This window comes from Leptidea sinapis, chromosome 19 (assembly GCF_905404315.1).
Source record: "Leptidea sinapis chromosome 19, ilLepSina1.1, whole genome shotgun sequence".
NCBI lineage: Eukaryota > Metazoa > Arthropoda > Insecta > Lepidoptera > Pieridae > Leptidea > Leptidea sinapis.
In genome coordinates, this window is record NC_066283.1 from 11,787,907 (window position 1) to 11,801,165 (window position 13,259).

General features: G+C 34.4%; 1 protein-coding gene across 1 annotated transcript; it reads left to right on the forward strand.

Moving 5' to 3' along the window:
* The first annotated feature begins 7,952 nt into the window (after positions 1 to 7,952).
* On the forward strand, positions 7,953 to 13,126 carry LOC126969705 (THAP domain-containing protein 2-like). Its single transcript, XM_050815251.1, has 4 exons — positions 7,953 to 8,023; positions 8,574 to 8,760; positions 11,812 to 11,877; positions 12,968 to 13,126. The coding sequence occupies exons 1-4, from the start codon at positions 7,953 to 7,955 to the stop codon at positions 13,124 to 13,126; spliced, it is 483 nt and encodes a 160-aa protein (XP_050671208.1).
* Positions 13,127 to 13,259: the final 133 nt, after the last annotated feature.

Sequence of the window (13,259 nt, forward strand, 5' to 3'; positions counted from 1 at the left end):
AACTCAGATCTTATCTTCATCGTAACTATTAACTCAGATCTTATCCTCATCGCAACTTTTAACCCTGACCTCACCCTCATCTTAAATTTTACCTCAGATCTTATCTTCATCGTAATTCTTAACTCAGATCTTATCCTCATAGTAACAATTAACTCCGATCTTATCCTTATCGCAACTTTTAACTCAGACCTCATCCTCATCTTATATTTTCCCTCAGATCTCATACTCATCGTAACTCTTAACTCAGTCCTCATCCAAATCTTAAATTTTACCTCAGATCTTATCCTCATCTTAACTCTTAACTCAGACCTCATCCTCATCTTAAATTTTACCTAATATCTTATCCTCGTCGTAACCATTAACTCAGACCTCATCCTCATCTTAAATTTAACCTCAGATCTTATCCTCATCGTAACTATTAACTCAGACCTCACCCTCATCTTAAATTTTACCTCAGATCCTATCCTAATCGTAACTTTTAACTCAGATCTTATCCTCATCGTAACCATTAACTTAGATCTAATCCTCATCGAAACACTTAACTCAGATCCTATCCTCATCGTAACTCTTAACTCAGGTCTTATCCTCATCGTAACTTTAAACTTAGATCGTTATTCTTAACTCAGATCTTATCCTCATCGTTACATATAACTCAGATCTTATCTTCATCGTAACTATTAACTCAGATCTTATCCTCATCGCAACTTTTAACCCTGACCTCACCCTCATCTTAAATTTTACCTCAGATCTTATCTTCATCGTAATTCTTAACTCAGATCTTATCCTCATAGTAACAATTAACTCCGATCTTATCCTTATCGCAACTTTTAACTCAGACCTCATCCTCATCTTATATTTTCCCTCAGATCTCATACTCATCGTAACTCTTAACTCAGTCCTCATCCAAATCTTAAATTTTACCTCAGATCTTATCCTCATCTTAACTCTTAACTCAGACCTCATCCTCATCTTAAATTTTACCTAATATCTTATCCTCGTCGTAACCATTAACTCAGATCTTATCCTCATCGTAACTCTTAACTCAGACCTCATCCTCATCTTAAATTTAACCTCAGATCTTATCCTCATCGTAACTCTTAACTCAGACCTCATCCTCATCTTAAATTTTACCTCAGATCTTATCCTCATCGTAACTCTTAACTCAGTTCTTATCTTCATCGTAACTATTAACTCAGATCTTATCCTCATCGCAACTTTTAACCCTGACCTCACCCTCATCTTAAATTTTACCTCAGATCTTATCTTCATCGTAATTCTTAACTCAGATCTTATCCTCATCGTAACAATTAACTCCGATCTTATCCTTATCGCAACTTTTAACTCAGACCTCATCCTCATCTTAAATTTTACCTCAGATCTTATCCTCATCGTAACTATTAACTCAGATCTTATCCTCATCGAATCCTTTAACTCAGATCTTATCCTCATCGTAACTCTTAGCTCAGATCTTATCCTCATCGTAACTCGTAACTCAGGTCTTATCCTCATCGTAACTCTTAACTCAGATCTTATTATCACCTTAAATTTAACTCAGATCTGATCCTCATCGTAACAATTTACTCAGATCTTATCCTTATCGCAACTTTTAACTCAGATCTTATCCTCATCATATCTATTAACTCAGATCTTATCCTCATCTTAAATTTTGCCGGAGATCTTATGCTCATCATAACTATTAACTCTACCACGTATCTATTAACGCAGATCTAATCCTCATCGTAACTCTTAGCTCAGATCTTATCCTCATCGAATCCTTTAACTCAGATCTTATCCTCATCGTAACTCTTAGCTCAGATCTTATCCTCATCGAATCCTTTACCTCAGATCTTATCCTCATCGTAACTCGTAACTCAGGTCTTATCCTCATCGTAACTCTTAACTCAGATCTTATTATCATCTTAAATTTAACTCAGATCTTATCCTCATCGTAACAATTTACTCAGATCTTATCCCCATCTTAAATTTACCTCAAATCTTATCCTCATCGTAATTATTAACTCAGATATTATCCTCATCGTAACTATTAACACAGATCTTATCCTCATCGCAACTTTTAAACCTTACCTCACCCTCATCTTAAATTTTACCTCAGATCTTATCCTCATCGTAACTTTAAACTCAGATCTTATCCCAATCTTAACTTTTAACTCAGATCTTAACCTCATCGTAACAATTAACTTAGATCTTATCCTCATCGTAACTCTTTACTCAGACCTCATCCTCATCTTCAATTTTATCACAGATCTTACCTTCATCGTAATTCTTAACTCAGATCTTATTATCATCTTTAATTTAACTCAGATCTAATCCTCAACGCACTTTTAACTCAGACCTCATCTTCTTCTTAAATTTTACCTTAGATCTTATCCTCATCGTAATTCTTAAATCAGAATTCATCTTCATCTATAATTTTACCTCGATCTTATCCTCATCGTAACTTTTAACTCAGATCTTATCCTCATCATATCTATTAACTCAGATCTTATCCTCATCTTAAATTTTACCTCACATCTTATCCTCATCGTAATTCTTACCTCAGAATTCATCCCCATCTATAATTTTACCTCAATCTTATCCTCATCGTAACTTTTAACTCAGATCTTATCCTCATCATATCTATTAACTCAGATCTTATCCTCATCTCTAATTTTGCCTGAGATCTTATGCTCATCGTAACTATAAACTCTAACACGTATCTATTAACGCAGATCTTATCCTCATCGTAACTCTTAGCTCAGATCTTATCCTCATCGAATCCTTTAACTCAGATCTTATCCTCATCGTAACTCTTAACTCAGATCTGAATATCATCTTAATTTGTAACTCAGATCTTATCCTCATCGCAAATTTTAACTCAGACCTCATACTCATCTTTACTTTTAACTCAGATCTTATCCTCATCGTAACAATTAACTCAGATCTTATCCTTATCGCAACTATTAACTCAGATCTTATCCTCATCGTAACTCTTAACTCAGATCTTATCCTCATCTTAACTTTTAAATCAGATCTTATCGTCATCGTAACAATTAACTCAGACCTCATCCTCATCTAATACTTTACCTCAGATCTTATACTCATCGTAACTCCAAAATCAGTCCTCATCCAAATCTTTAATTTTACCTAATATCTTATCCTCATCTTAACTCTTATCTCAGATCTTATCCTCATCATAACTCTTAACTCAGATCTTATTATCATCTTAAATTTAACTCAGATCTTATCCTCATCGTAACAATTTACTCATATCTTATCCCCATCTTAAATTTTACCTCAGATCTTATCCTCATCGTAACTATCAACTCAGATCTTACCCTCATCGTAACTACTAACTCAGATCTTATCCTTATCGCAACTTTTAACTCAGACCTCATCCTCATCTTAAATTTTACCTCAGATCTTATCCTCATCTTTACTTTTAAATCAGATCTTATCGTCATCGTAACTATTAACTCAGTTCTTATCTTCATCGTAACTATTAACTCAGATCTTATCCTCATCGCAACTTTTAACCCTGACCTCACCCTCATCTTAAATTTTACCTCAGATCTTATCTTCATCGTAATTCTTAACTCAGATCTTATCCTCATCGTAACAATTAACTCAGATCTTATCCTCATCGCAACTTTTAACTCAGACCTCATCCTCATCTTAAATTTTACCTCAGATCTTATCCTCATCGTAACTATTAACTCAGATCTTATCCTCATCGAATCCTTTAACTCAGATCTTATCCTCATCGTAACTCTTAGCTCAGATCTTATCCTCATCGAATCCTTTACCTCAGATCTTATCCTCATCGTAACTCGTAACTCAGGTCTTATCCTCATCGTAACTCTTAACTCAGATCTTATTTTCATCTTAAATTTTACCTTAGATCTTATCCTCATCGTAACTCTTAACTCAGATCTTATCCTCATCATATCTATTAACTCAGATCTTATCCTCATCTTAAATTTTGCCGGAGATCTTATGCTCATCATAACTATTAACTCTACCACGTATCTATTAACGCAGATCTAATCCTAATCGTAACTCTTAGCTCAGATCTTATCCTCATCGAATCCTTTAACTCAGATCTTATCCTCATTGTAACTCTTAACTCAGATCTTAATATCATCTTAATTTGTAACTCAGGTCTTATCCTCATCGCAAATTTTAACTCAGACCTCATACTCATCTTTACTTTTAGCTCAGATCTTATCCTCATCGTAACTATTAACTCAGATCTTATCCTCATCGAATCCTTTAACTCATATCTTATCCTCATCGTAACTCTTAGCTCAGATCTTATCCTCATCGAATCCTTTAACTCAGATCTTATCCTCATCGTAACTCTCAACTCAGATCTTAATATCATCTTTATTTGTAACTCAGATCTTATCCTCATCGCAAATTTTAACTCAGACCTCATACTCATCTTTACTTTTAGCTCAGATCTTATCCTCATCGTAACAATTAACTCAGATCTTATCCTTATCGCAACTTTTAACTCAGACCTCATCCTCATCTTAAATTTTACCTCAGATCTTATCCTCATCGTAACTATTTAGTCAGATCTTATCCTCATCGAATACTTTAACTCAGATCTTATCCTCATCGTTACTCTTAGCTCAGATCTTAATATCATCTTAATTTGTAACTCAGATCTTATCCTCATCGCAAATTTTAACTCAGACCATGAGGTCTGAGTTTAAATTGAGTATGACTTATCTTTACTGTTAGCTCAGATCTGATCCTCATCGTAACAATTTACTCAGATCTTATCCTTATCGCAACTTTTAACTCAGACCTCATCCTCATCTTAAATTTTACCTCAGATCTTATCCTCATCGTAACTATTAACTTAGATCTTATCCTCATCGTAACTCTTTACTCAGACCTCATTCTCATCTTCAATTTTACCGCAGATCTTATCTTCATCGTAATTCTTAACTCAGATCTTATCCTTATCGTAACAATTAACTCAGATCTTATCCTCATCGTAACAATTAATGCAGATCTTATCCTTTCCGCAACTTTTGACTCAGACCTCATCCTCATCTTAAATTTTACCTCAGATCTTATCCTCATCGTAACTCTTAACTCAGTCCTCATCCTAATCTTAAATTTTACCTCAGATATTATCCTCATCTTAACTCGTAACTCAGACGTCATTCTCATCTTAAATTTTACCTGAGATCTTATCCTCATCGTTACCATTAACTCAGATATTATCCTCATCGTAACTCCTAACTCAGATCCTATCCTAATCGTAACTTTTAACTCAGATCTTATCCTCATCGTAACCATTAACTTAGATCTAATCCTCATCGAAACACTTAACTCAGATCCTATCCTCATCGTAACTCTTAACTCAGGTCTTATCCTCATCGTAACTTTAAACTTAGATCGTTATTCTTAACTCAGATCTTATCGTCATCGTAACAATTAACTCAGATCTTATCCTCATCGTAACTCTTAACTCAGAACTCATCTTCATCTTATATTTTACCTCAGATCTTATCCTCATCGTAACTCTTAACTCAGTCCTCATCCTAATCTTAAATTTTACCTCAGATATTATCCTCATCTTAACTCGTAACTCAGACCTCATCTTAAATTTTACCTGAGATCTTATCCTCATCGTAACCATTAACTCAGATCTTATCCTAATCGTAACTTTTAACTCAGATCTTATCCTCATCGTTACTTTAAACTTAGATCGTTATTCTTAACTCAGATCTTATCCTCATGGTAACTCTTAACTCAGATCTTATCCTCATCATAACTATTAACTCAGATCTTATCCTCATCGTAACTTTTAACTCAGATCTTATCATCATCTTAAATTTACTCAGATCTTATCCTCATCGTAACAATTAACTCAGATCTTATCCTCATCGTAACTATTAACTCAGACCTCACCCTCATCTTAAATTTTACCTCAGATCTTATCCTCATCGTAACTATAAACTCAGATCTTATCCTCATCGTAATTCTTAACTCAGAACTTGTCCTCATCGTAACAATTAACTCAGATCTTATCCTCATCATAACTCTTAACTCAGATCTTATCCTCATCGTCACTATTAACTCAGACCTCATCTTGATCTTAAATTTTACCTCAGATCTCATCCTCATCATAACTCTTAACTCAGACCTCATCTTGATCAGTAGGGTGTATACCTAGGTATTTAAAACTAAACAGCTTCGTGATTTTGTTTTTATAAATTATAAAGGAGTTGAGAGATAATTATTGTGAATAAGGAAGAACGTAACAATAACGATTTATTACTTGTGTCACATGTTACGTAATTTGAAAGCAACCTATAAAAAATCGTACCAACTTACCTATTAGCTGCTCAAGAAATCACTCAGAAAACAGTGGTTTTGTAAGTTGAACTTACGAAAATAATTTATTTTTTACAAAATTTGGTTAAACTTTATTAATTTATTAATAATTGTTATAGTTTGTAGGGTAGGTATGCCTTACATCTTACGTAATACAAAGCAATCTAATGAGCAAGAAATGTGTACGTACTTTTTTTAACATTTGTCGTGGAAAAGTTTTTTAAGCCGTAGGTACTGTAGAGTAATGCCAGACACGCCGATGGTGGGGATGATATCTTAATTTGTGGCGTGTCGTGCGATGGTGGAAACCAGCGGCTTCTTCCGAACCCTGCCCTTGATAAATGCGGTAGAAGACAGAATTGAGCGGCGTTTCATCTTTCTCACTTGCCCACATCGAAAAGGTCTTGTTTGATCGTACCAAAATATATTTTAATTTTTATCTAATAAATAATTTGTTAAAATTATTAAGATATTCAAAAAACACAAAAATAGTAGCCATGTTTAGGTATTTGGTGATAGTTGCTAAATAAGTATAAAAAGTGTCGATAAAGTATAATTGTGAGGAACTCCCCATTAAGGAATTATTTTTTCGTTATTTTAAGTGAGCACTGAGCACCACTTTAGTTTATCGCGAGTCTTCTGGGCAAATAGGCTAATTTATATTTCGCAGTGGTTTCATACTTTTTGCGCGATTGCTTCAAACGATTGACTATGAAAAACTAATTGTACTTATTAATTGAAGATCTAGCTAACTAGCGTAGTAAGTAAAAAGTAATTGTATTTGATAATTTAACTTTTAGCTAGTAAAATTAATAAATGCAATTAGTTTTTTCAAGGTGATACAGAAACTTATTAACTAGGTACTTGACTTTGTGTATGTGTAAATTGTGTTTTTAAGATAGTTGTTGGTGGACATTTTGAAAATTTAGGTATTAATAATAATAATATAGGTTAATAATTAGTATAGGTTTATTGGAATGCGCAATATTCAATTTAAAGTTCAGTTCAGATATTCCGAAATAAAAAAGTGTTCGTATAAATGAACATAGTGAATTTAAATTACGTCGCAAATTATCAAACGAATCAAAGGTAAAGCCGACAACTTGCCGCCTTCGCACGTCGTTCCGGGGTCAAGGTAAGTTGTCTATATAGACTGTTAAATTTTCCTCCATTTATTTAAATATTTATTTTGTTTGGAAATTTCACTTTTGCAACTTAAACTTTTTAACGAAATTATTAATTTTGCGATAGTTCTGCGGACTAGTATTACTTATACTTTTATTTATTTCATAGGTATGCAATCGATACTGTATAATTAAATTATCATTCAGTATTAATATTGTACCTGCAGGACTTACCAGTAGTGATTCTCGACCGAGCCGATCCACCGCCACTCGCTTACAGTCGATGCTACTAAGTACGAACAATAAATAAAAGTTTAAAAGTATATCACGCAAACTGAACCGTCGTGGGCGTTACCGAAACTGCACCGCGCAGTGCGCAGCTCTGACAGTTGGCCGGTAGCAATGAACGGATCTACTCGTGTAGCCGGCAATTGTGATTATTATTGAGTTTTGCGTTATTTACATACCGCAGGTATGCCGTCGTGTTCTGTTAAGTGGTGCAGAAGTCATACGGATATGAAGAATGCTGGACTCACTTTCCATGTGTGAGTAGATAAATATTCTTTATCTACACCCATGTTTTAAATCCTCTATTAAAGATTCTAAAACACCCAGTTAGCTTATCGCCAACATTAAAACACCCTAATAACCATTACATCATCCAAACGAGTGTTGTAATGAAATTCAGTACAACATTACATCATCCATTTTCATAATAACACTCCTTTGGATGATATTATGGTTACTAGGACTGGCTTTTAAAAGTTACCAGTAAGCTGACTGTTTCAGAATCTTTTATAGAGGATTCATATTATGGGTGTAGATAAAGTCTTGCATGCAACTGTAGACAATTAGGTATTAAAACACTCATGTGATACTATTATCATAATAAACCCATATTCGTGTTTTAATACCCCTTATTACACAACAGTTGCATAAATAACTAGTACAATATATTATACTTGCTGGAAAGTGTTTAAACTGAATATGAAAAATTATTTTACACCATTTGAAATTTCACTTGAGCGTAGAAGAAATCGATTTTTTGAAAAAATAATAGTGTCTATTAGTATAATTATAAATTGTGTGTCACAGATTTCCAAAAAATGAAGTCCGGCGGAAAAAATGGGTAAACGCAATTCGTTTGGAAAGACACGACTTGGATTGGACGCCTACCGAATACAGTAGAATATGCAGCATACACTTTAGAAGTCACGATACATATATTCGTAAAAATGGAAAGTTAAATCGATTAAAGAAAACTGCAGTGCCTATTTGTACAGTAAGTTGATGATAAAAAAAATTTAAAAAAAATTTTAACAAAAAAACAACCGACTTCCAAAAACACTTCCAAAACAATTGTACTAATGTGCACTAAAAAGTATAAAAATAATTTCGTGTTTTTATACAATCTAATTAATTAATGTAATTCTAGTTACGATTATTGTTATTTATGGAATCGGTGTCCTTCCACCGCGACCAGCTCTCGCCTCCTCACAACTCAAGCACATCTCACCTATAACTATGTATGTAGTTACAAACCTATCTTGGATGACACCGACTCCAAAAATTACAATAATCGTAACTAGAATTTGATTTTTTTATTTTTTTTATTTATTTATTTATTATATACAGACACTTTATCACATAATATTACATTATATTTGGTCCCTATACTAGGCGTAGCCTGCCCTATAGGCAAACCATTTACATCCTAAGGTTAACAATATGACCCGAAAGGTCAAAAAGTGCACTCTGTATATGTTTGTGTGTGTGTGTGTGTATGTGTGTGTGTGTGTGGGTGGGTGTGAGTGAGTGTGAGTATCTGATTAATCATGTTACAAAGTATTAACATTATATGAATGCTAAGCTATCACTTAAAGAATAGCTTCCATGTCTGCATAAGTGAGTGTGTGTAACTCTGTATTTTAAATTTGACCTGATGGACCGAGCAATTTTTAATAGAACATTTTAAATTTACCATGTGGTATATGTATGTATGTAAGAATGGGCTAAATCTACTTGCAAATGTTGTATTTATTATTGGTGTTGGAATCTTGTACGAACGGCTATCTTGTAGGTTTTTATAATTAGGCAAAATCAAGACCTCCTTATGTATGCTTGTCATAACACGCAAGATAAATATACCTCGGACAGAAAGAAGTTCTAAGTCTTTATATAGTTTATGTGTTGGGTATCTAATAGGTTTTTTAAAAATCACTTTAAGGACAGCTCTCTGTGCTCTTTCTAAGAGTATCATGTGTGAAGTAGCCGCCCCTCCCCATACGGTGATACAATAAGATAATACAGATTGACCGATTGCAAAATAAATGGTTTTTAGCAGATTTAAGATGCCGAAGCGCGTAAGTTCTTAAAAATATAGATCAGCTTGCGGACTCTTTTCGCTGTTGTATTAAGATGTTGCTTAAAGTTTAAGTTTTCGTCCATGACGACTCCTAAGTATTTTATATAAGTAGTTCTACTTATACTAGGTAGAGCAAGGGCCAGATAGAGCAACAGGACATGTGTGGACTTTAATGTCAAAAATGTGGGAAGGGGATGAAGTTTTCGTTTTATGGAAACAGATGTACTGTGTTTTAGTGAGATTTAAGGTGAGAAGATTAGTTTGTAGCCAAGTTGCAATATTCCTCATTCCTTGTTCCGCTGTGTGTAGAGCAGTATCCCAGTTTTTCCCGTAAAATAAAAGAGCTGTATCATCGGCATAACAGATGACGTCAGAGCTGGATACTTTAGTTTTGATGTCATTTATATACAAAAGGAATAACGTGGGGCCTAATATACTTCCTTGGGGGACGCCAAAATCTATTGTACTTGGATTGCTTTTCTTATGATCAACTATAACACACTGAGTTGGGCACATTAAATAACTTTTGAACCAGTTCAGACAATTACCTCGAATACCTAGGAGCTCAAGTTTTCGTAAAAGTATAGGAATACAGACTGTATCAAAAGCCTTCGCGAGGTCTAAAAATACACCTGTGCTAATGCTTGCTGCTTATCTAGTTTGGAAGAAATAATTTTTGTTACTAAGTCTACAGCGTTTTCCGTTGATTTTTTAGTGCGAAACCCGAATTGTCTGTCAGATATTAATTTATGTGCGTCAAGAAAACAATCGCTTGTGTACTAGTTTTTCCAAAATTTTTGAGAATGATCCTAATAAAGAAATCGGTCTATAGTTCGTAGGATTCAATTTGTTACCCGACTTATGAATAGGAACAATTGCAGCCATTTTCCAGGCAGTAGGAAAAATGCCTAGAGATAAACTTAGATTACATATGCTCGTCAAGGGGGGAGTAATATATTTTTTGCTAATATTCAAAAGGTGGATTGATATTCCATCCAGTCCAGGAGCACAGTCAAGATTAGAGTTACTTATCAAGGATTCAATTTCTCGTTCATCAGTGGGTCCTAAGAATAAATGTTTGCGCTGGAGTATTTTCGAGTATTATCTTACTAGCGAGTGAAACTTCTGTTTCATTGCATGCTGTGAGTATCTTGTTTGCAAGAGTTTTACCTATGCCTGCAAAATATTTATTGGAATAATCCAGAGATTCCGTTACAGTATCTTGAATATTGGTGAGTTCTAGTGGTACTTGATTTATTTTCTTGGTGTGGGAAATTGTTCTTATACTCTTCCAGAGCTTTTTAGGGTCGTGTTTGTTTTTTTCCAATTCAAATGACTCATGTTTGTGTTTTAGTTTTCGCAAAAGATCATAGTAAAAATTTCTGTAACGTGTGTAAATGAGTCTGACCGTGTTATTGTTGGGATTATTACGTAAGTGTAAATGTAAACGATCTTTGTACCTAGTACACCTAATTAGACCAGGCGTCATCCAAGGCTTGAAAGTAATTCTGGATCGACTTATTCGTTTCTCTTCTAAATGTTTGCTTATAATGTTTGTTAGAATAGTATCAAAAACAGATACTGCTTTGTTTATATCAATGCTATTATAGACTTCTGTCCAGTCAGCCTGTCTTAATTCTTCTACAATGCGCTTTAGATTATAATTCTTTGTGAGTATGCAAGTTTTATGATGTTTGGTATCTTTAGTAGTAACTAATAATTACAATATCATGATCTGTAATATCTGATTTGTAAATAACTGACTCCGAGTGGTACTTAGAAGTTACGTGAATGTGATCTAGGCACGATTAGATTATTACAAGATTAATTAATTAGATTGTATTAAAATACGCAATTATTTTTATACTTTTTGGTGCAAAACAATAGATATAATATCTATTGTTTTAACAAAAAATACCTTTAATTTGATAAAGATGTACCATGTTAACTTAATTATTTAATTTTTAGATGGTCGGTTCATATGCAGAACCGACTAGAAATGTATGTGGATCAGCCTCAAGCACACCACAAGAGGTAAAAGTTAAAGCTATTTTAGCAGCATAGACATAAATAGACGTAAAGTATTAACAATGATTAGGGTGGTGAGTTAGTAAAATCCAATTCGAAATAAATAAAATAAACCAACTCACAAATACCCAATCTAAAACGGGATTCTTAGACTGTATATACGCACATCGAGTTTGTAACTCTATTTTTTGGAGTGATTCGTAATTATGACCGTACCAACATCGCAATCGCAAACTGCACACATCAAAAAAGTCTTAGCAACATGCATGATATTACAAATTTACCATTTATATTAATTAATTTCATCACTCAAAGTGCATAGGTATGTAAACTTTTTTGTTATTGATGACATACTGGCTGGTTGTCAAAAAAAAATCGAAAATGTTTTGTTTTTTTCATAAAATTAAATGAAAGGAAATTTGTTTGAATTTGAGTGCGTTTTTATTGCTACGTTTAGTCTTAATTTTACCAACCATTTAAAGTTAGCGACAAAATTGAATTGTTAGATATTCTTTACGTCATGGAGCGACGTCATTTCACGGCAAATGAAATGCAATGAGCTGTAGGGATGTTGCAAGCGGGAAGTAATCAATCTCAGGTATCTCGGCATTTTAGCATTCATAGAACTGTTATTTGTCGTCTTTGGCAGCGCTACAATAATACAAGGGTCCCGCTGAACAGGATGCAGGCCGTAAAAGGATTATAACCACTCGGCAAGACCGGACCATCCAACTGACTGCAAGACGCCAGCCGATGTTAACCGCTTGAGACATAAGTTTGACAAACTTCAAGTGTTGTTGATGTAAGTCCCCAAACTGCGAAATCGACTGCATGAGTACTGCCTACGAGCTCGACGCCCAATTCGGTGCCCATCGATACGTCACGGGAATCGCGCTCGTCGAAATGAATGGTATTGACACCGCAGAACATGGACCCAGGAACAATGGGATAAAATTATGTTTTCCGATGAGTCGCGATTCGGGTTTAGGCTTGATACAAGAAGGGTGCGAGGGTACCGTCGGCCCGGAAATACCTACTGAAACTGACTTTGGCTCCGATTTTACGTTAATGCATGACAATGCGCGTTCACATACAGCTCGGCGAACCAGTCAATACTTGGCAACGGAGAACGCCCCATCGAGCACGCATGGGACATGCTCCAGAGACGTGTTTTAAAGGACTTGGACGGAGTGACAACAACCCAACAGCTGAAGGATTTGCTACAATTCAATTGGGGACGAATACCGCAAGATGACATAAACAGTTTCATTAATTCAATGAATAATCGTTGCCGACAAGTTCTCAATACTATGCCATACTTTGTATTAAATTATCCTATTCTTTCACAATAAATTCATTTTCTTTAGAAATTTCATTTTGTTAAAAAA